General features: G+C 34.9%; 1 protein-coding gene across 2 annotated transcripts in view; it reads left to right on the top strand.

Annotated features, from left to right (window-relative positions):
- LOC125665903 (calcitonin gene-related peptide type 1 receptor-like) overlaps positions 1 to 25,291 on the top strand; it is a 68,023-nt gene that overhangs the window by 3,842 nt on the left and 38,890 nt on the right. Inside the window, exons 1-2 of one of the 2 annotated variants that reach the window (XM_048898870.2) lie at positions 14,570 to 14,829; positions 15,528 to 16,740. In XM_048898870.2, the coding sequence (XP_048754827.1) occupies positions 16,281 to 16,740 (460 nt within the window). In that variant the 5' untranslated portion in view covers positions 14,570 to 14,829; positions 15,528 to 16,280. Of the gene's footprint in view, positions 1 to 14,569; positions 14,830 to 15,527; positions 16,741 to 25,291 lie in introns of those variants that run through there. The other variant, XM_048898869.2, reaches the window with a different exon arrangement.

The raw sequence follows: 25,291 nt of genomic DNA, 5'->3' as shown, positions 1-25,291 counted from the left end.
GATAGACAGAGAGGGGTATTGAGAGAGAGAGAGAGAGAGAGAGAGAGAGAGAGAGAAATATGATATCATTTGATACAAGTTTGGTAAAATCAATCATAACTAGGTTGTGTTGATATAAAAGAGCAAGATCAAAATGGAAAGTAAAATATAGATACATCTGTAATATTGTAAGGCATGTGTGGGTATGGAGATTGGCAACATATGCAATTTTAGATTCAAGTAGTCATTGGGTCGGGGAGCATAGTTTATTAATATTTCTTATAAAGGAACACAATTTTCTAAGAAAAGATTGCTTGTTTGAATTAATTATATTTCTAAAAGTGATGATGTTTTTGAGACATATTTGTTTTGGTGATAAACATTGTTTTCATATATCAATCAGAGATTTGCAATTAAACGTGTAGTGGAATTCATCACCAATTTCATTTAAATCACATTTATTACAATGTCTTGTTTCTCGGGGTTCGTTTCGCCAGCGTCCACTCTCAATAGGTAAGTGGTGATTACCATCTCAGTGTAAAGTATCTAGAAGTCATCTGTTTTGGTTTCCTGACAACATAGAATGTCATAATTTGCAACAAAAGTTTTGAATTCGGGATAGTTCGACTTTTGCTTAATTTCACAACAGTTCAAAGAAAGAAAAAAAAAACTTGTCCGTGGGCGCATTACCTGTACGTGTAGTACTGTCATTAACATGTTCCCCGGCGCGTTCCTATCTCGAATCTGGAGTGGATGTCATACGTTTTCTCTTTTGGCTCCAGCGTCAGTGGTCTTCGGAGTTTCCTTGACAATCGTGGAAGTATCCACTTTCTCAGCGGTGTCATTTTGGGTGCTTGGGTCGTATGGTCGCCCGTTGACATACAATATGTTCTTCACTAATTTTGTGTGATTGCCTTCTTTTCGTAGTTCTTTCATGACTGGGTATGATGCTTTTCGGGCTTGTTCGATTTCGTAAGGGAACTGTCGGTTTATGTAATATGGTTTTCCTTTCAATTTGTATGCCGACTTTAAAACGTGGTCTAAATCTCGTTGGTATATGAATTTGGCAATGATGGGTCTCGGTTTGTCTTTGGGCCGTTTTCCTAATCTATGCACATTAACTACCTTTAATGAATCTTGAATGCCAAGTTGTTCTGAAAGGAAATTTCTTAACACTTGCTCCGTGTCTTCTCTGTCCCATGTGTGTTCATGTATGCCGGTGAAAATCAAATTGTATTTCACGGATCTACATTTGAGATCTGTAATCTGCTCAGCCATATATTCATTCTGTTCAGATAATTCATGTACCTTTTTTTCACTTCCATGTCTGTACTGATGAAGGCTATTCTCAATTTCTTGCACTTGTTTTTTTATTTCACGAAATTGTTTATTGTTATCTGACACACCCTCCTTAATTCCATCGAATACATTACTTATTCCTTTAAGATTTGTTTCGAATTCATTTGTTGTCTTATTCATCTGATGTAGTTCTCCCTCTATACTTTTGACTTTGGCTGACAAATTCATAACCTTTTCACACGTCATCTACTTTTTGTAGTCTACTTTCAGTCTTGGTTATCTTTTGTTCAATGTTTGAGTTGACTTGAATCTGACACTCATACTGTCACTTATGGATTTGACAAGATTGTACAGTTTTTCTAGTGTAATTTCACCATGTTCACCATTTTGTTGTTCCTCAATCTCACTATACAATACTGACATACTTTCACCGATATGGTTTACTGTATCCGACGCCATGTTTATAATGTTTACAATGTTCAGTCATGAGTCAATAGTCACCCTACGTTGAGTTGCTCTATATATAGGACAGTTTAAGAGTGCTTTTTTGTCTATTTGATACACAATACTTTCTAACTAGCCCATGGCCAATTTTCGATGACACCACTCATTTCAGATTATGTCTTCAGTTACCTTCTTTCACGTCTTCTGTCTGTTTTTGTTGGATTTTAGGTAGAGACTTGCAGTTTTCTCTATCTCAAATTAGAAACGTGTTTACTCATCTCACGCATGCGCCTTCAAATTAAGACTTCAAGAGAATGATTTGTATCGATACCTGCTACAAATTGTGTCCGGGCTGTTACTTTTTTGTCTTTTGCAGTAAGCTTTTGATATTTGACATACAAGTACCGATAAGTGATCATCTCATGTAGATGTGCTGGATACCATGGATAGTGACCTTTGATCTTGAAATTTTATGTTTACACAATGTTTGAAGCTTTTATGGGTAAATTCCTCAAGCCGATGTGTCGTGTTCCTAGTTTGTGACGTTGCATTTACATAGATATCTAGTTAAGCATAATACGGATATTTTACCACACTTTAAAGATTCAGAATTAAAGCTTAGAAGACGGTGCTGTATACCCCCACCCCTTGTTGGAAATCGCAGGCGAGTCGACTCCGAGGCACATCAGGCCTTTGATTTTTATTGTCCTCGAAATTTATAGAATATACATCCAGTAAACAATAGCGTTAGAAGTAACAAGGAGTAGTTAGGCGATTCGTTCTAGACAGGTCTTCTATCAAATATAAAATGTGTGAAAAAATTATTTGAAAAGATTCAGTAAAAAATAAGACTATGCGTTATTTTTGTTTGGTCAGTATAATGATATTATCATGAATTGATACCGGATATCATTACTCCATTTAATGAAGACACCAAAATAGCTCAATGACATTACCACATCATATGATGACGTTACCACATCATATGATGACGTTACCACATCATATAATGACGTTACCACATCATATAATAACATTACCACGTCATATGATGACATTACCACATCATATAACGACGTAGGCTATATGACACCGCATGGTCAGCAGTACGATTTTAGGCAGCTATGTGCTATATTATTGCTTATTTAATGAAGAACAAGTATATATATTGTAATACATTAAGGCAGTTCTTATTTTTGTCACCATTGTGTTTTATTATGAATCTTTTTCAACCTACCAATTTTCGTCTTCTCCATACATACAATGTACTTATTTCACGGCGGTAATCGTCTCCTGTACTTGATTTACTAATCTTGTCCAGCAGACGACTTGATTAAGCCCCGACAGAATCTTATCTTCCCTCGCAGATTGATTTGAGCCTGTGTTTCTTGTGTCTCCTTATAATTTCTCATAATTTGACGAGAGACCGCTATTTATTTAGTAGTAATAACATTTTCAGCTGCAAATGGATGTTCATTAATATTTTTGTCTGTCAATTATCAAGGGCTGTGATGATGAACCCGAACAGGAGTAGAACGAGTCCCTGATAATTAGCTGTCTTAGTTTACCATTCCCCAGAAGTCTACCGACGACAAAAAAAAAATTAATATAGCAAATATTGTAATTATCGAAAGATGTGCGCATATTATCTTTATTAAGAAAATCAGCACTGTACGTGTTATTTTTCATTCGTGAGAGATTTGCGATAGTCATATAATAGTAAGTACTGCATGTATTAGTATTTAATGAAAATACCATAAATCGGTTTATATTTATTTCACGTAATTTCTAATGGAAATTAAATCTGTTGAAATTAAGTCTGTTTAATTCGCCAAAATATATTTTTCGCCAACATAAACTCTTAGAAAATGTTTTTTCAATAGTCAACCAACTAATGACTCACCAAAAAAGAAAGATGATTCTCTAATATAAATCTACAATTTCTCATTTCGTAAAAAAGGACTATAACTTTATGTGTCCCTCTAACTTACATTTTGTTATTGAAGTGATTGTAAAATACCTTTGTTTTTTAAGACCGCACAGTTTAACTTTTATTAGGAGCCACTAAATAATGACACGAAGAAAATGATGTATTGTCATTCATATTGCAATTTAAAACAAAACGATTACTATTGTGGTTAGGCAACATAAGATCGTCCTCAGACATCGCACTCTGACATGGATGCGTGTATTCTTACTGTAATATCAATGAGATATTTAAAATCGTCTCTTTGATTTCCAAATCAGAATGAGATAATATGACTTCACTTCAGGATAACAAAAGAAAAAAACTATTAGTCCGGATCTGTTTAGTCTTTACAAAAAGCTCACCCATAATCGTTCTAGATTGTCACCTAAGGCTGAGTGGATGTAACTGGTTGATTTCCAATGGCTTCATTAAGTGGACACGTACTAGCATGATTCGCGTATTGATTACACATTTCCAGCTAGATATATGATATTTCATATTTTTGTAATGGTACATATATAGCGGTTATATTCAGTCTGAATTACTTCCGGTCTTAATTACTTCCGGGCTAACTCCCTACTTGATGTACATTCATTTTACAAGATATTTATATCTGGCAACATTACAACATGTCACTGATGCATGATACATGTATTTGGATTATAAGAATAGAAATCCGAAGTACATGCAGATACAGTACGTATGTCGTTAAAACAGGTCGGAACTGTTCCATCACCAGACGGTCGGCATTAAATGTGAAAGTTACGGGTCTTTAATTCGGATACGAACTTCAAGATTGAAGTACCGTGTTACAGTGGGTATTACGTGTCAAATTTGAGCAAAAATGTGAGACGTCACCACTGCCGGTAAAGGGTTGCAATATTTAGGCCTATGCTAGGCGCTTTTAAAGGCCTTTGAGCAGGGAAGGATTTTTTAACGTGCCACACCTGCTGTGACACGAGACATCGGGTTTTGCAGTTTTATCTGAATTAATCGCCTTTTACGACAACCAAGGGATATTAAGGACCTATTATAACCCGGATATCCATGGGTTTCATTGTAATGCGTTTGTAGTTTGAATATTTTTAAAGATAAAAGCGTCCTATAGAGGTGTAAAAGGTAACCTGTAGAATGATAACAAATAACAGTTTCTAAAAGGGACATGGGAACGATTTGAGATGAAAATTTGCAAATTTTATTTTTACTCCCCATTTTTAATGTCTATAATGCTAACTAAGGTATTTTTAATGGTCAGCAAAAAATTGAAAATCATTGCCGAGGCGCATGGGAGATGATAGAGAGCTAAAGGCGAGAAAAGGTTTTATTATAACGTTATGGTTACAGAATTTGCTTCGGGACATTTGAATTCTTGTGGAAAAGTCCAATTTCAGCAAATCAAGAAAACAGTAACAGGGGATAATGAAATGAAGGGGGGGGGGGGGGTTAAGATGATTGATATTGAAAATTGTATAGACACCCTGAACATATCTAAGGTGAAAAGACAACAAGACAACTTAAGTGTTCTGTCAAAAGGCAGTCAATTAAACATACAGATATTGAGAGCAGTCCCTGTATTACGGGCGGTCCACGTTGTACGCTCAGAAGAAAGTGACAAAGTTAACAATCGATTTTGGTTTGATGTCTCTTAGTCCTGGAATAGAATTGTTAATTGTTCTGCACATGATGATACTATCACTCAGGAGCAGTTGTCTTCTACTGTTTTATGGTATAACGAGAACTTAAAGAAAAATAATAAATTAATATTTATGAAGGCATGGAGTGAAAAAGTAATTCATTGTTGGAGGGGCGTGGGATATGGATGACAACGAGTTTGTATTTAAGTGTAACCAACGTAGTAAAGAAAATAATTAAATATAATAAGATTGATGAACTCAGTAAATTAAAGGAACCTTTTTATTCCAACAGACTTAATTCCAGTGATGTCAGAAGATGAATAGAAAAACATTTATACTAATCAATGTATTTTTATTAGTTCAAGAAAGAAATATGGTTTCAATATCGTGTTAATCACAGGATTTATGTTCTTATTCACCAGTTCAACCGAGCATGAATTATTTATAGACTGAAAACTTACAACTGTATATAGGAACTGACTCGCCTGTGCAACGGATTATGATTTATTGTATATACAGCACAATCTGACTAAAGTATATTTACTATAGGTTTGTATTTTAGTCAGATTGTATACATTATATATTTTTACATATATAATATGTAAATCTTGAATCCATAGATGAGGGCAAATGTTGTTGTATGGTGTTTTGTGATTTGTCAAAGGCCTTTGAACACCCACCCTCAACATAAATACAATAAAAATACATTTTTCCACAAGAATTCAAATTTCCTGAAGCAAATTCTGTAACCATAACGTTATAATAAAACCTTTTCTCGCCTTTAGCTCTCTATCATCTCTAATTTCAAACCTTTCCAAGATCGTGTTTGGCATAAGAAACTTCTTTTTAAGCTACAAACTTAAGGAGTGAGTGGTAACTTATAACAGTAGTTTCAAAGCAATTTAAATTTCAGAACTCAAAAACTGAAACTGTTTTTACTTGATTTAATGCCTAATTTTACACAAAGTATTCAATGGAGTTGTACATGTATAATATAAAAAGCCTTAAAAGAATAAACAATACATCATAGACATCCAAACACATTCTACATATACTAAACTAGAAACATGTACATTAAAACTGTCTAAACAAATGTGTTTTCAATTTGGCTTTAAAAGTATGTAAAGTACTCAAAGGGTATTGCATAGAAACGTAATGTCTAATTTCAAACCTTTCCATGTTGGAGGCCCTCAAGGGTCCGTATTAGGTCTTCTTTTATTTTTGATATATGTCAATGATGTTGCTGAAAATATGTCAAGTTTATGTAGGCTTTACGCTGATGATAATTCTTTGCAGAACTGTTCTACCAATATCTATGATATCCAATGCGTACTGAATAATGATTTACTTCGGCTTGAACGATGGTTGTTAAATTTTAATCCTTCGAAAACAAAAGCTGTCTTCTTTTGTACAAAGAAAAATACATATTTCCCTTGTCTACATTTTCAAAATTGCTAATTAGATTTTGTGTAAACACCTAGGTATCACAAAATCACATGATCTCACATGGTCAGCTTACATTATTCGCTGTTAGCCAATGCTTATAAAAACGTGGACTACTTAAAAAAATCACAGTTCAAGGTCAGTTCGAAAACTTTAGCTATTTTATATACTACTTTCATTAGACCTCCTCTAGAATATGGCTCTGAAGTATCGGGTGGGTGTTCAAATCAAGATTCTGAAAAACTACAGTTAGCAGCAGCAAGATTAGTTACTGGACTAACATCATTGGCATCACGGGGATCTCTATATTTCGAAACTGGATGGGAACCACTTCTTGTTAGAAGATTGACAAAATTAAGAATAACTATATGTACAAAATTAATCACAATATGGTACCCGAGTATCTGAAAGAAATTTTACCAAATATTCGTTCACATGAATCAAATTACGTTACAAGACAATCGCAAAATTATGTCATTCCTAAATGCAGATTAAACATCTATAAATCATCGTTTTTAGCAAGAGGGGTGCGTGAATGGAATTCCTTTCCCCTAGGAACAAGGCAATCTACGACACTAGGTTCGTTTAAAAATTGTTTACGCCTCACGGTGCCCACGGGATTCACAACGTGGGACTACACTTCTCAAGATTATCCGTATTTTCACAATTGTCATATATTTTCCTTTGATATTGACCGTAGACCTGTGTGTTTTGATAATGACCGTAGACCTGTGTATTCTGATATTGACCGTAGACCTGTGTATTTTGATATTGACTGTAGACCTGTGTATTTTGATATTGACCGTAGACCTGCGTATTTTGATATTGACTGTAGACCTGTGTATTTTGATATTGACTGTAGACCTGTGTATTTTGATATTGGCATTTACAATGTACTTATATGTAGAAGTAGGAAATTAAGGAGAGCATTGATGTGCATAATATTATGTAAAATCATCTATATCAAAATCAATCAATGTGCCCGTGGTAGTGTGTCCATACTGTCGAGACAAATGAAACGAATATAAATTGACATTGCTTTTGGATTCATTGGAGCCTTGATTTCTGGGGATTTTTTTCCAGCATCCAGAGCGTGTAATTGGTTTACAGCGTAACATATGATGTTTACTTAAGCGTTAACATCTGTTCAACTTCCTGGTTGGGCAAAGGCAGGGATACAATATTGAATTAACAAGGGAAGTGTTGTTACAAACAGAGTTTATGAATGGATTAACGCAAATACCCATACGATGCTGAAATTAAATGAACAGCAAAACTACGGCGAAAAATCATTGTCATAGTGGCTAAACGGTCGATCAGGAGAGAGAGAGAGAGAGAGAGAGAGAGAGAGAGAGAGAAAGAGAGAGAGAGAGAGAGGTGTATATTGTATAGGAGTAGGTAGTGATATCACTTTATATCATGCTAATTACGTGAATTATGTGAAAAGTCAGAAACGTTCGTTTCGGTGTTAGAGATCCGCTGTGTATATCCCATTGATATATATTGAGATCGTCACGTCGTATTAACAGCGTCTGTTAGCATACTTCATCAATATCTGTTGTTTCGATGTATTTTATTTTGTAACTTCTCCGATTTTTCAAATTCTGTCGTGATACCATTGTTTTAACCCCCCCCCCCTCCCCTGCGATACTGTATATCATTTAATACTTATTGCTCAAGACGTCAATTAGATTTTATAATTAAAGTTCAGCTAAACAACCGTATGACATGATATATAACACTAGTGAAATTATAGACAAAGAATGCTGTATCAGAATATCATCACCTATAAATCAAAGATATATTGAAGATTTCTCCCCAAGTTACACAACTCTGAGAATTTTTTTTACACTTTATAATTATATAACTAGAATATTATACAAACAGCCTATACATTTATTTCTCAAAAGAACATTCAATTCCCCTTTTGACGTTTTGAAACAAGAAATATAAACGTTAAACACCAGATGACCGCTGGTTTGTTTATTTTACAAAATTAAACATATTAATTCCCCTCACGGGCTGGGAATCACACGCACAGCCTCGCATTCTCTATCACTTTAACAGCTTGCGGTGTAATCATTCCACATAATGACTGATTTTCCACTTTTCCCCGGCAATAAAGGTGAATACAAATGTAGAAGAAACATTTGACCGATTCTCCGTGCTACTTCAAAACACGTGTCAAACTTTGTATAAGCAAAATTCAATTTAAACATAATTATTTTGTGGTTCGCAAGCAATGTATTTTCGTTTGGGTTTAAAAAAAATAATTATCAATACTTGTATGTTTTGATAAGAAATAACAAAATAATTATTTAAGTAGTACCGCGTGTCATAGTTCAAATTCTTATATTGTGCGTGCATTCTCCAGATTCTCCGTGTTGAATTCACTGCCAATACATTATGCAATATTTGTATGTCAGGACGTCAACAGATGGTACACTTTTACATTTAAGAATGGATACGCCTGTTCGTGTCAAGGTTGCTATTAGAACTTGTGATTAAACGAACACAAATCATTTTTAGGAATATGCCACTTTATTTCAGGCCACGTGTAGTTATTTTGGATTTTTTTAATGACATCGCCAAAGACATCCCATCAAAAGCGCACTAATGGATATGTAAGCAATTGAAAACAGTTACATCATTGCAACATTTTCTAAATACCGCTATTTCTGGCACAGGAAGCAGATTTAGCTTTACGACAGATAAATTGTATTTGTGAGAGAGTAAATCTTGCCACACAACGAAAAAAATAAATCACAAAATATTCCGTAGGTGTCCTTTTACTGTCATCGAATATTCAAACTATGTACAAGATATGGTGAAAACTATTTGTTACTTTTTAACTCCTTCCCTTAAAACATAGAATGACATGGGTTCCAATCCTATCCACAAAACAAAACAAAAAACAAAAAAAGAAAATAAACTTCTGACACTTAATTGCTCGTCGAATTTCATCATAAACAACAGACTTGGGAGAGCGGGGTTTCAGAAACTACCAAAATGCAAAATGAAGTATTTACATGGATGTGATCTAAATAAAAGATAAATGTATATAAAATGTCACTGATAGCATATACAGTGTCAGTAAGTCACATATTTAGAGGGATTGAAAAAGCTATCTGGAAGTTCTATCACTTTCTTTTAAATGTACATTATACTTTAAGGTGATTTATTCTAGATTTTTAATGTACGTGGAATTCTGTATTGCATTAGCACCTCTAAAAGTCGTGTTGATATAGTTCTTTGAGCTGTCCCAACTTACATTATATCATATAAAATGAGTAGAAATTATTTTTATTCCTGTAATTTAATTAAGAAAAACACATTACATGTAATTTAATGAGTAATGATATAAAGGAATTTGGATTTTACATGACACCCAGCAATATTGTCGTAGCACTCAAATGGAAATTAAGGAGTTGAACGTATTGTGACGTCATTTTTAGGACGTTAGATGGCACGATTTATTGGCTACTTACTGTATACAATATACAGAAAATTGAATGAATGAAATAAAAAAAAAATAGTAAATGCAAACTGGCACTGAAACTCAACTACAAAGGCTACCCCCCCCCCCCCAAAAAAAACCCCACCCCAACAGAACGTCTATAGAAATTATCAATTGTTACACAATGCACCAATCTGAGATCGGGGATATGTGACTTTGCGAGATCCCCGCCATTTTTCATCAGGGACTTCTGGTATTGTCGCAAATAATGTACAGTTTCAACAGAGACTTCTGTCCGGGCTTTAGTCACGTGAGCTCATAGTGCGAGCCAGCGTTTTGACTCGCTGTAATAAACAAGTACTATTTGATACCAATGGTTACAATATCCTGTAAGTTGACTTTGCTGAATTCCTGAACAGTTACAAAAACACTTTAAAGAAATAAAATTATGTATATTGAATGGAATGAAGGGGAAATCTTGATTTAATCTGATCAATTATCGCGTTCGTATCAATTATCTCGTTCTGCACAGTAAAAGAATGGCATCCTAGTTTTTCCTTTATTATGAAAGATGACTATTATTGCTTTCATTTTTATCACTCAATTTTAGGAGTAAAATGAAAAAAAATATGTTGCCATGGTGAGACGTTTTATCATAATCAATAAAATATTCACAGAGTTGAGGAAACACGGACCCCTGGATATACCAGAGGTGGGATCAGGTCCTAGGAGGAGTAAGTATCCCCTGTATCGCCGTCTTAAGATACATGTTCTTTGTTGTCCAACAATTTTTAGCAAATGTCCCAACTGGAAGAAGTTGCTGGAAATGACATTGTGAGATAGGACACTTGGTAGTCTTACATAACTGCAAAATTACTGATTGTAAGAGTGAGCAATTAGTTCTAATATTCTACTATTCCAATCTATGTAAGGAAAATATTTCAGAAAATTTGTGAAGCTGTCTAGTTATAAGACCGATTCCACAGGAAGCGATCTTATTGCTTGTTTAATAACGATATACGATTTCCACTTCACAGGGAATTCGATATCGTCCTTTTCGGGAGTATGCGTAGTCACTGTATAAATACTTGAGTCTAAATCATTCAATTACATTCGCACCAAACTGGAAGTCAAGAGGAGGAAAAAATAATCCAGACATCCGATTTGTCGCCATATCATTGATGCTGCACGAGTAACGAGGTCTTTTTTCAATTATTTGCGTTCTGGAGAAGTATCTATCCCCCTCTGTTTTCAGTTAATACGGTCATTAAGACATTTAACAAGGAGATCGCTGATAGATTTAGAGGATGTTGAAAAAAGTTAATTCAATAAGCCTCTAATATGCAGTGGTTATCACTGAAAGTTTGATTATCAAACAATTTTTTTTAGGGATCTTGAATGTCGGATTCATATTTAAATGACGCAAATCTGAAAGAGATAGAATTCGATATGCATTTACATGTTCTGTTTTTGTTGTTATCTATGCGATGATGAAAGGAAATTAGGATGTCCACGAAACCGTTTTTAGTTCGTTTTTCAAGTTTCCATTAAACAGACACGCACGGTAGTTTTTTCTTCTTCTTTTGTTTTCATCTTTTTTTCAAATTGTTAATTCACAGCATTTGAATGTATTGAGACTGGGAAATGTATGCTATACACATCATTCATGCTTGGCGTCGAGTCGAATGCAAGCGCATTAAACCAGACCTATGGAACTTGACAATTTTGGTCCAAATGGCGTCAATTCGAATACAAGCACGTGGACATGTATTTCGCCATTTTGAATCTCGTCTACCCAAGTTCACGTCGTTCTGAGATGTTACATAATATCCATAAAAAGCATGTGCATTGTGTAAATCATACATGTATTTTCGCAATCATATAATAACTCCTCGATTGTACTATGTTTGTAAATTTGCTACATGTAAACACCGACGCTAAATATGACGTCATTATGCACTTTTGACATCAATTGCAACAGAACAACACGCATTGTATTGGAATGGGGAAAAGGTTTTTTTCGTACATTTTTGTTTAATTATCGGCATTTTAGGTCACCTGCAATTGGTCAACATCCGTCGTCGTCTGTTATTAAATGAACATTTTTAACTTCTTTTAAAATAACTAATATTCCAACTATTTTCAAATTTGGTATGAAACATCTTTTGGACAACGGGAACATAAATTGTAAATCCCAGGATTCTTTATCCCCTGGGGCCTTGGGAGTAGGGCGAAAACTGCTAAAGATTGACCAATTTTCAAAAATCTTGATCTCTACTATCGCCCACCTGTTATAAAAACTAAACGCATAGTGATGTAGAGCAGGAAGGCCTTTACCATAATTATAAATTCTATGGTCCCTTGGGCAGAGATTCTGTAACTTGGTATGTATAACATGTATGTATAAAACATGAAAATAATATCTTCTTTAATGCTATTGATACTAAACTGAAACTAAGGAGTAGGTGGTCCTTTACCAAAATTGTAAATTCCATGATCCCAGGGAATGAGGGTTTTGGTATTAGGGTGGGGCCAAAATATCATAGTAATTATTTTATTTATCATTTGAAGACTTTTTAAGTTTGCTGATACGGTATGAAAACTATAAGTGTGGATTTCGCAAACCCAGGGTCCAAATTAGTCGTGTCACGTTAATATCTTTCATCGATCAGTATAGGCACTTTCGGGGACAATTAAATTTGAAATTACTTCTTGTTTTATACTGTTACTTGAATACCATTCAAGACATGGTGTTTGGACTTTGAGAAAAGGAAGATAGAGAAATTACAATGTAACCATGAAAACAGGCTTGAATTAAATGTGAGTCTAAATGCAAATGAAAGAATCTTCTGTGATATGTACAATTATCTGTTCAGTATTTTTGCAAATATTGAATGTGCCTTAGCTTAACACACATCTATATTACATCACTATGCACAAATAATATAGATCGACTAATTTTGGATTTTATCAGAAACTGAAAACAACATTGCTGTTTAGAGATGCAATATCATTATTTGGCAAGAGAGCATACACATGAAAAGAAACAGTTACCGTGAGATTTTGAAATAAAATTATTCTTCACAAAATTCTGCTTTCCAATACTTTGATGTTAAATTACACTAATATGTATCATGGTAACTGGTGGATATGTATGAGACCAGTCATGGTAACTTCATGGTGTGGCACTTCACAACAGCTGGTCCTGGGGCCATAAGACTTACACGTGCTCTGTGGTACTTCACCAACAGCTGGCCCCGGGGCCATGAGACTTACACGTGCTCCCTTTTGATCTCTATTTCCTAGAAAAAGAACAGATAGTGAAAAAGTGAGATCAAAAGTGAGTATGTCAAAGTTTTATGGCTCCGGGGCCTGGTGACGTCTGAGTGAAGAATTCCAATCCGAACTCCTTGAATGTCTCGCGCACTTGTCGAGTGCGCGAGACATTCGAGGAGTTCCGATTGTGAAGATTTCTCGAAGGGACGTGAAACAAACTACAGGATGTGCAGCAGAACGACACATTGTGTAAATCAATTAGAGAGGGACTTTTTCACATTCAGAATTTATCAATCTTTGCAATTATTAGATTGCGACGTTAAAAGACTCTGTATAATAGCAGCAAATCGAAGTAATATATTATCCTTTTCTAAAATTCATTCATCATGTTTCTTTGTAAACGTCTCACAAATATGACGTTTTGTTTCCGGTACAAAAAACGTTTAATAATTTAGGTCATTGTAGATCGAATTCAGTTGACCCAAGAAAGTATTATACTTTTCAGAAACTTACGTGTTACTTTGATGTTACCGCTGATAATATCGAATTAAAAATATTATTTATGAGTTCATGAAAGAGAGAGAGAGAGAGAGAGAGAGAGAGAGAGAGATGGTTACGGTGATGATGAGATTTGCTACAAGGCTTTTCTAATTCCTTAGTGCTGTAAAATTGAGGCCTTAATCTTCTTCGATTTCTCTATGAACCATAGCTAAAAGTGTTTACATTGTTTGATCGGAGATATGTGAATTCCTTCACAATGGACAATGTTTCCTAATGAAAGATTCCCCACGCATTCAGGTTTGTTTGATCCATTGATTTCATTAATGACAGATTTGTTGAGCAAGCACCTGCTGTTGTTTACGCAGTAAATTAATTACATCTCAAGACAAAGTCAACAACATTTTCATGCACAAATAATCTAAAATTTCGATACTTTAATCATTTATGTCCAATTATGAACGATAAAAAATTCTACGAAATGATATTTCACCAAACATGTGGCATTACAATTACTTTGAAAAGGTATGATTATAATTACAATGGATTTACTGCTTTTTGGACAGTGTTTGATTAAATTTATATACCTTTACTTTATATAAGTGGTCTCCTATAATTACTTTATAAAACAATTATTTTGATGAAGCATATGCCTATCTATTAGACGCATGCAACTTATAAACATGTACATTACATGCATGACATTTTTAGACAGGTTGAAATGTTTTATCATTCATCCCCTTTTTGATAACGACTTATGGTTTTGGAAGGAACAGTCCGTTCTCTGTTTAGGAATTGGTCGCTTTTGCACCCCTGGAACTATTGGCCAGGTAAATGGCTTTAATTCATCCCGTGCAGTTAGTTTGGAATAAATTTTCTGTCATTATCATTTAAATCATTGGGATTTCATCATTACAGAAAATATAAAAGGATAAATGGAAATACGTACTTATAGAGTAGAATGGTATTTAGAAGAAAACAATACATATCACTTGGAGATCTAGTGATACATAGATATTTCAAAAATTCAAACATTTTTGGGGGGTTTCCCTTTCATGTAAACTGACAAGTGACCACTGCCATGCTTTTCTTTATGATTTCTAGACTTAAATGAAGAATGAAAAGATTAAGAATCTTTGATTGTCAAAATACATTTTTTAAAAAGAAAAAGAAAATATTCTTGATTACAGTCACATTCGTAGAGCAACTGATTAAATTAGATTACCTGTTATAAGATTGTTCATGGTTACTTATTGCATCTAATTACTTGAGAAAGAGTGATCAATTATAGCTGATTACTTTTGCAATTAACGATTACCGCAGATCTGATTTTAACAACTTTCTAAATTGTTTGAAACAGTCGTAATATTTTGTTGCATCAAAAAATTGATAAGAATAAAAATAAAATAAAATAAAAATCTGGTATTAAAAATGTGATGAGTATGAATTCATTCAACGTGCATATTTTCCAAATTGTGCTTCATGAAATCGTTGAAATAAAATTGCTGCGTGTTTTTTATTCATACAGATAAGATGGAAGATCCTGAATCAAAAAGAAGGTGAAAGGAAGATATAAAACAGCTCTCCGAAAACAGTTCCGACATTTCTAATCTTTCGGAGGATGTCTGAGATCTGTGGAATTTAAGTCATTAAACGACAGCAACAGAGCGGATTCTGTAAAAATTCCCAGCATCGTCTGACTGCGCGACATGTCTAAAACGAAGGCACGTTAAGGGGGCACTTTCCCCCTGTCTAATTGAGGTGTTTTAAAAAGATTGTTGAAGTACAATGATGGCTTACACGTATGCTCGAATTTACGCGCATGCGTAAGTGTCTTAACTTGTTTTTTTGCTTGTCGATGTGTATTTGAACACATTTATTGGATTAAGACTACAAGTTTTGACATCTTTTTCCTCGAGTCAGTGTAAAGTGCCATTTTCACTTTAAGAAGAAATAAACATTTCATTGCCTATGAGAGAAAAGAATATTTCATACTCGTACAGCAATCACTTGAGCGCTAAAAGCGGATTGACAGAAGTTAGAAAACACGAGAAATTTCAGATGCGTGCGTCCTATTGAAATGCTGACAGATTCTTCATTGTGATTTATATTTGAAAATTCTATCAGAAGCGAGGCACAGTATTCGTTTTGTTTTCCAAGACCTTTTCTACTGCTGTGTGAGCTTCTCCAAACAGCGGATATATTGACTTGTTAAGTCGTCTAATTGTCATTCCATGTGACAAAAATTTTCAAGTTCTATACTACACACACTGAATCCAGAATGAGTTGTAGATTTCAGCTGATGAACCACGATGTCCCCCTCTTCAAAGTGTTGTCGTGTACGTTTTGTTATGTTTACATGTTTAACTCGAGCTCAGACTCGTCTTTCACGCCGCTTCGACTGGGGTTTACAGCGACCGGACCTGTCCTAAAAGCTGACCCAAAGTCGGACGACAAATCGTCATACCGTAAGGGATCTATTTTCAAGGCGGACTTAGATAATAGTTCCATGGTGGAACATATATGTGAACCTCTGAGTAAGAATGATTGTAAAAGGTGGACAACTTGTTGTCATGCAGCAGCACAATGTTGTCAACGACAACAAAGTCAACCTGTGGCGTCACAGAACTGGTCTCACTGCCCCAGGACCTGGGATGGATATGGTTGCTTTGACGACACCTCGTCAGGGAATACGGCGTACGTCACGTGTCCTTCATATGTAGAGCATGCCAGCGATCAAGGTAAATATGAAATGAACATTTCACTAAATGCTGCATAACATAATTATGCAATAAGATAAAAAAAAAAAACAAAAACAAAAAAAACATGTAGAATTATTTGCTGAAAATGATTTTATGTAGATTTTAAGATCTATAATTACCGATAATTTTGCAGTGGAATTTGAACCGAGAAAAACACAATAAGTCTGTTGTAATACCATGCTATTATCATTTACGGGAAAATAAGATGGCTAGATACTGCGTAAATCGTCCATTTTCTCCATTAACGCTACTGTATTCAAACATAAGATATTCATATTTGTGCATTAAGGATCACGAAGCCGATCAAAATCGTTAAACGTGATTTGTCTGATATTTCTGTTATCTTGAAATCATTTAATGCTATAAAAACGAATGAATGATATCGAGTTTCATTCTATAGAGGACAGGAGTTAAAATAATGCAGGTAAAATGTGTTTAAACCTTTCGCAAAAGATAAATGCCGAAGACTGTTTTATGACATCTGGTATATATGTCTATAGGTACAAAAAATGTGTCTGTCATTCTGGTGATCTGGCCTTGCTACCTTAGTTGTAACAGGAAACCCAACAAATATAAGTTTTGAGTGAACATTTTTAATTTTCATATAACATAATGATAAAGGAGGAGATTACCATGCCTTAACTTAATGACAATAATTTCTGAATTCCGCAATCTGATGAATGAGTGGTCTCCCCTGATAAACATGTAATTAAACATTTGTTTAATTAAATAACAGTAATAACTTTCCTTTTATATCACAAACAATACAGGCACCTAATCCCACACACGTCTTGTATATCCAGGGGTCAATGTTTGCCCAACTCTCTATTTTGTATTGCTTATAGGAGTTATGAGATTGGAGATGGATCACCTGATCAAGATATAGGGCTCACGGCAGGTGTGATCGGTCGACAGGGGATGCTTACTCCTCACGGCGGGTGTGACCGGTCGACAGGGGATGTTTACTCCTCACGGTGGGTGTTACCGGTCCACAGGGGATGTTTACTCCTCACGGCGGGTGTTACCGGTCCACAGGGGATGCTTACTCCTCTTCGGTACCAGACTCACCTCTGGTGTGTCCAGGGGTCCGTGTTTGCTCAACTCTCTATTTTGTATTGCTTATATGAGTTATGAGATTGATCACTGTTCGTTATCTTCACCTTTTATCTATTAACAATGCTAATTTCATTCATATGTCAATTCGATATATCCCTGTGAACTCGAAATAAGACACCACAGAGTCATTCACTTCTGCTTCAAACATAGATATTTTATTGACAATAGATATTATCGACAAAGTAACAACTGAACTTTATGATAAACGGGATGAGTTCAGCTTCCCCATATTTATGTAGCAATATTCCATTATCACCTGCATTCTTAACTGATTCGATACGCAAGAGCTTGTTCTGTGTATGATTTTAAATTGAGACAGGCTACAGACAAACAAGGTGATGGTGCAGGGGTTTCAGCAGTCTCGTTTGAAATCAGCATTTCGCAAATTCTATGGTCATTATAACAATCCAGTTTGCCAATACAACCTATCATTGAGTCAAATACTGTCTGACGTGTATTAATACCGATTGTTAGACCGTTCTTGGCACACTAATGTTGGCTACGGATAACTCTGATTACCTGATCAAGATATAGGGCTCGCGGCGGGTGTTACCGGTCGACAGTGGATGCTTATTCCTCCTAAGCACCTTATCCCACCTCTGGTATAACCAGGGGTCCATGTTTGCTCAACTCTCAATTTTGTATTGCTTATAGATAGGAGTTATGAGATTGATCACTGTTCGTTATCTTCACCTTTCATTAGGAGTTATGAGATTGATCACTGTTCGTTATCTTCACCTTTCATTAGGAGTTATGAGATTGATCACTGTTCGTTATCTTCACCTTTCATTAGGAGTTATGAGATTGATCACTGTTCGTTATCTTCACCTTTATAGGAGTTATGAGATTGATCACTGTTCGTTATTTTCACCTTTATAGGAGTTATGAGATTGATCACTGTTCGTTATCTTCACCTTTATAGGAGTTATGAGATTGATCACTGTTCGTTATCTTCACCTTTCATTAGGAGTTATGAGATTGATCACTGTTCGTTATCTTCACCTTTATAGGAGTTATGAGATTGATCACTGTTCGTTATCTTCACCTTTCATTAGGAGTTATGAGATTGATCACTGTTCGTTATCTTCACCTTTCATAGTGTGATGGCAATAAAAGATAGGCAGGGTACTGAACATTACATATTGATACAATAGTACATTATATTGACAACATTCATGTAGAATTCAGAACGAACCATAACCAGGAATACTAACAGTTAAGTTGTGTGGAGAATGATGGGGATGGAGGGGGGGGGGGGGGCAAATTTTCTCGAAATGTAGTTTAGGTTGTTCACACGTGGGAGTTTGTTACTAAGTGACGTAATATTGGTACTCAGGTTGTTAATAGAGATTTGATTGGACAATAATCGTTTGTCTTCGAAAAAGTTCTCTGTCAACCCAAACAGACCCTAAATAACTAATTAACATGTCTTAAAAAATTATTTAAAAATCCATAAATGTAATTATTTGCAATAAGTGCTTTATTGCAGAATGAGCTTAAACTGATTGAAATTTTAAACCACCACTCTCAGTATTGTTAAACTCTTTTGAAATCTTTTGAACTTGGCAAATACTTTGTATTTTAATTTTCCAAATAGTACCGATGATACACTAAGTGATTGTGGCAGGTTCGTTTTGTTTGACAGTACAATATCACATGTATGTTGACATAACCGTCGTTTGTCATCACCAGCAGTGCTTGTAAGTTTATATGAAAACTGAACAGAATTGGGGCGAGGTTCTAAATATTTACATTTCCAATGGTTTTACCTGCGATATCTTTACCATTTGAAATGATTGTCATGTCCTCATGAATGTGAACAATGTACGATCCTGATAAATATAGTACGTGCATTATAACGGCTGGGTTATTCCGACAGAAATTAAAGTAAAGACTAAATATAAAACCTAAATTTCATTTTTAAAAATACATGGGGTATAAACGGCAACACATCACGCGTATGTTAGGGATGTATACAGGGAATTAACTCAATGCAAAATGCATTTAGTGTCATTTCATTCATTGTTTCTCTTTTAGTTGATTAAATAGTTGAATTCAATTTAATCATTTGTAGGCCGAGGATTCCTTTGGCGAAATATTTCTGTTTTATAATTTCCAGCATCTTTTAAGACTGCAAAAAGGTTGTGGGGTCATTTTTCACATGTTTAGATATTTCTGCAAAACCGCTGAAAAGATTTTGATGAACATTGATAGGGATTATGTAGTAAAGCTCCCTACAAGTATTAATGCTTTTTGTCCGAATACGTCAAAAATTGGCGCCACCATGTTAAAAGTAAGTCACAGAGGATATCCTAATTATGTGCTATTTATAGAAACGACCAATTTGCTCGGACATGAGGTCGGGTACATATGGATTTGGCTGCTATAGTATATTGTATATCACAGGCTCTGTTTGTAAAATTACTGTAGATCAAAGTATAGTAAGCATGCAAAGGATAGTAGGCATGAATTATTGTCATAATAACTATCAAATTTTGGGATATCAAAATTTTGTATTTTTATGGAAATACTATCAGATTCGCTATGTATTTTGCGCGGGGAGGGGAAGGGGCTTCAAAAAATGCCTTTGAACTTATGCAAAAATTAAAAAAAAAATAATGATAATAAAAAAAAATATCTTGGGAAACGAATTAGTTTATTCATTATTTAAATTTTATTTGTCATGGTTGTAAATAAAGCGACCAAACGACGCTTTTGAATAAAAGGCATATGAGTAAATAGGTTAAAAATAGATATAATTAGCAAATTACAAATCTGGCAAATTCTGACCATTTTGACTTGAATATTTGGAAGAGATTTTCCTCTATCACTGAAAAGTTCCGTTTTATATGGTACTTTTCATCTTCAAAGTCGCAACCCCCACCTTAATAAAACGTACACTCTGTAATAGTCCCAAAGACTTTAAAGAAATTGAATCAATGCTGAGCTAACCTATTTGTTTAGTCTTATAAATTGTTCGTGGATTTATATATCAATCCCACTGTGGGTTCACACTGTCTCCAGGTTGGCGCAGTCATTATATTTATTGCTGGCATGTTCCTTCACAGGAAGCATTCTGCTTTATTTGAACAATGTTAAATCCCCTTATCATAATGATCATTTATTCCAAGTTTGGTTTAAGTTGGATTGATAGGTCGAAGATTTAAATGAACAAAGACGTAATTTAGGTACACATATAAATCAGATGACAGTCGTCATTTCAATAGACACCTTAAGGTTGTTCAAAAATACAGTCCCGGATGAACATTAATCTACGAAGTCCGTTTCTGGGTTGCAGGCGTCCGCCTGAAATATCGAATGTGATTAATTTCATTTAATATTACCTGAGAAATTACCCTATTAACAAGAGTTATATTTATGTCGCATTTGAAACTGTTCATCTCAGGATTGACCACGGAGAGGCAATTCGAACATATAGACCGATGATCATTGGACATAAAACTTTACAGTGTTGAAAAATATACGTGTTTTAAAATTTGATCTGCAGGTCCCCCCCCCCCCTTTTAATGACTTGGTGTCTTCGGAAACCTTTGATCAGGAAATATCACGTCTACTTTTGGCGGACATGCTTACAAGAGACATTTGGAATTCTCTCAGTATGGAATCTAATAATTATGTTTACGAAAGAAATGAAAATCCAAATGAAATTTCTCGTCGTTCTCCATCTTCAATGTCATTACGATTTCAATGCTCCAAGATTTCCATCAGAGGGGATTCTGTTTTGAAGCCCAATGCGAACTATGTAATGAGAGATATCATTAGTTTAAACACATTCTTCCCTCTACATCTTAATACCCCTAAAATGTAATGATAGAAAGTGTCTCCTTCAAAGGACACGTCGTTTACAACCTACTCTAAGAAGCTTTTCAGTACTTAATTGGAAGGATACAAAGAACATGTCGTTTTAATTACAACCTTAGAAGCTTTTATTTCCTAATTGGAAGGTTATACCAGGGTCAGTCGTGATAGTACTAGTATTTAGCTGCAATGTAAGGTTTAGTATAGGTCAAGACAACAACTCGCCTCTTTGATTATATCACATACGTTATCAGCAAAATATTGAACCATTCGAAGTAGCCATTGTTGCTAGTGAATTGAATTTCATATCACGGATTTTCGTCAAAATAGATTGATTTTCGGTATCATCTTAAACATTGAAATAAGATGCAATTTTCCCTTAAACCTTTCGTATTTTACTATATGTCACAATTTTCTATAGAAGTTAGCATTGATAGTGGGGAAAGCTGGAGTACCCGGATGGAACCCACGTGTCTGCGTGGATGACCAACATATACTCTGACATACAGTTAGGATCGGGCTCGAGTTACAGCGGCGAGAAGCGGTTGCGTTGATCTCTACACTACCCAGATATATGTGTCTAACATTCTGATTGCCTAGGTGAAGTGGCCTTGAATTCTATAGATCTATAACGCATATCTTATCATGGACTCAATAAACGAGAGTACACTGACAAGGGTCTTGAACATTTATAAATTATTATTTTGTTAAAACATACATATTTGAAGACTAAACATTATGTCTGTCGGAGGTAATTGCGTGGTAAAGCGAACAGAGTTGCGAGGTCCATAAGACGATATTTTGCTCTTGGTCTTCGTCCGCCGTCATCCGTCCGTCGTCGTGGGTTACTTCTCCTTGATAATTACCATTCCAATTCTTTTCGATGTTATGAAGTATCTTTGGGACATGAGGGACATCAATTGAAATTTTCAGGGTTTCTGCACCCCCCTCCCGTGGCTTTATGGATGGGGAGGGGGGGGGGGGCTGCCAAAATTAACTAATTTTCAGCAATATCGCTCTTTATAACCACACATATATATCAAAAACCAAATGCATAGTCACGTAAAACAGAAAGGCCTCTACCAAATTGAAAATAAGATCCTCGCATGATTATTGTCTTTATCATTTGAAAGACTTTGTCTTTAATTTTGCTGATACAGTATAAAAAGTAAATCTGTATTTAGGAAAACCAGAAAGGGGTGTACCAAAATTGTGAAATTTGCAACCATAGTGTCCTTGGGACGAATCCATAATAGGCACAGTGTTATCGCAGAACAAGAACTTACTATTGATTTCATAGACCTTGACTAGTGATACTTTTACGCTTTTTTTTTTTTACTCAGGTGACCGATACAGCCTGCGGTCCTCACTTTACTATATTTACATATGTATTTCTAATTCCAGAAGTAAACATATCTTTGCATTGTTGGTAGCGCACGAGGTGTTTACATCCTATGTTGACAGTAAACAGATGTGACATTATAACTGACCCTCGTCTTAATCATTTGTAAATAGCCCGGACCCAGTGTTTGTAGTATGATAGAATCCACAGCGCTTAAGGATATTTGTATACTTATATCTGACAAACTGTAGTTAAGAACCATTTTGTCATATATTCTTGAGTGAAATATTGGACGCCTCTTGTGACTTGCCCTTATCCCGGGGTTTATGATGTGAAATGGAATATACATTTGATGGGGATGCGTGTAATACCCTTGTAATTGTTCAGCGAAAGTATTTTTATTTTTTTTTTTAGATTTACAATAATAACCTATTTAGAACTTTTGAAGCTGTATTTCTATTCCGCCCTGGCGCCGGGGATAAAACTTTTAACAAACTTAAATTTGCATACATAAGGAGACTATCAAATTAGTGTGGTGTTATTAGCTCAGTGACTCTCAAATTTGTCAAATACATCTCCCCATTTCTTAATTATCTTCCCTTTACAATAGTAATGACCTTAGTTTGTGCAAAAATATATTCCCTGTACCATTGTGGCAATTTGGTTGAATTTAGTTTCGTAAATCTTGGGTAAAAGAAGAACATGGGAAACGTTTACTACTGATAGAAGAACGGACAGACAGAAGAACAGACAGACCCCCCCCCCCCCCCCCCCGCCTAGAAAACTTAATCAGAAATTAAAAGCTTAGAAAACAGTAGTCATCGGCTCAGGTGAGCAAAATTTATAATGTTTCTCCGTGGACTCGATTGTTTTTTTGCACGAGTTATTGAGGAAACATTTAACGCTAAACTCCATCGTGGGTTTGAATGTTTATTTCATAAGTTTGAAAACGCAAAACGGTTTTCCACCTTTAGTGGACATAACTAATAAAAACATAGGTCAATATGACTATAATTAAATCTGTTTTACACATATATTTTTTATTATTATTAATCTGAATTCATGCGATATATCATATCACAAATATCGGTTGTTGTTTTTTTTCTTTTTCGAAGGCAGTTGTTTATCGGCAGTTTGCAAGCCAAACGTTCGAGAAAAACTAACTTTTTTTTTAAGACTTATTGGATCATGCATTGAAATGTGAATTCAAACATGCAAATCTGATCACGCACACACGTGGCGTGTTAGAAGTAATGAGCCATATGATTTTCAACAAAATCACACAAAAGAGAGAGAGAGAGAGAGAGAGAGAGAGAGAGAGAGAGAGAATCTAATCCAGATTTTATCATATGAGATAATGTCCCTTCCTTTGAGATTTTTCTTTGTAAATGGTATATCAAATAATTTCAATGTATACGTGTAGAGTTTACGGATTTGAAAAATGTGATTTCTTTCGTTTGAGGAACGAATTAGACAGAAATCAAATTCTACTTGGTAATAATAATGAATGGATTATTTCGGAATTTGAAAGTTTTCATTTCGAATACCTTTTTAGGTATGTTCAGTCATGCGGTTAAATAGAACCGGTTTCTATAGAGTACGTTGTTAAATCAGTTTAGGACGACACGTACAGCTGGTAGCACGCCTAAATTTTTGGAAATTTTATTATTTTTTATACATGGTATTATACTACATGTATAATAAAGCTGCTACGTGTTGTTGCTAGTCAAATTTATGTGTTGTGTTGATTTATTACTGATCTTGTATCAGGGATGAATGGATTTCAAAGTAGAATATTCGATACATTATTTAACTATAGCTGGTCACTCTGACTTGTCCAAATTATCCTTTAACTTGCTACCTTTCTTTCTTGTACACATCTTCCATCCTTATCTGCCTCCCTTACTTGGGTATTGTTGAGTAGTTATTGCATCACATTTATGAACATTTCAATCAGTTTTGTAAATAATTTATTTTACAGTAATTAACCAATATGTCTTCATTGACTGAACCCTTTAATTTTGTGCAACTTTGTGAATCTAAGGGAAACACTCTTTCTCGAAGTTGTAGAAAGGAAGTGTGCTTACTATTTTTGTTTATTTAAAAGTATCTGAATTGCAGAACATTGGAAATTCATCATTGTGTGCTTGCTGTATTTGCATCATGCATGTATATACAATGAGAACCTTTGACGCCAGTTTTAACACGTCATCACACTAACATAAGAAACCCCCATCTTTGCATTTTCTGTCT

The sequence above is a fragment of the Ostrea edulis genome, chromosome 10, assembly GCF_947568905.1.
Source record: "Ostrea edulis chromosome 10, xbOstEdul1.1, whole genome shotgun sequence".
NCBI classification, from domain to species: domain Eukaryota; kingdom Metazoa; phylum Mollusca; class Bivalvia; order Ostreida; family Ostreidae; genus Ostrea; species Ostrea edulis.
This window is presented reverse-complemented; position numbering and strand designations above follow the sequence as displayed.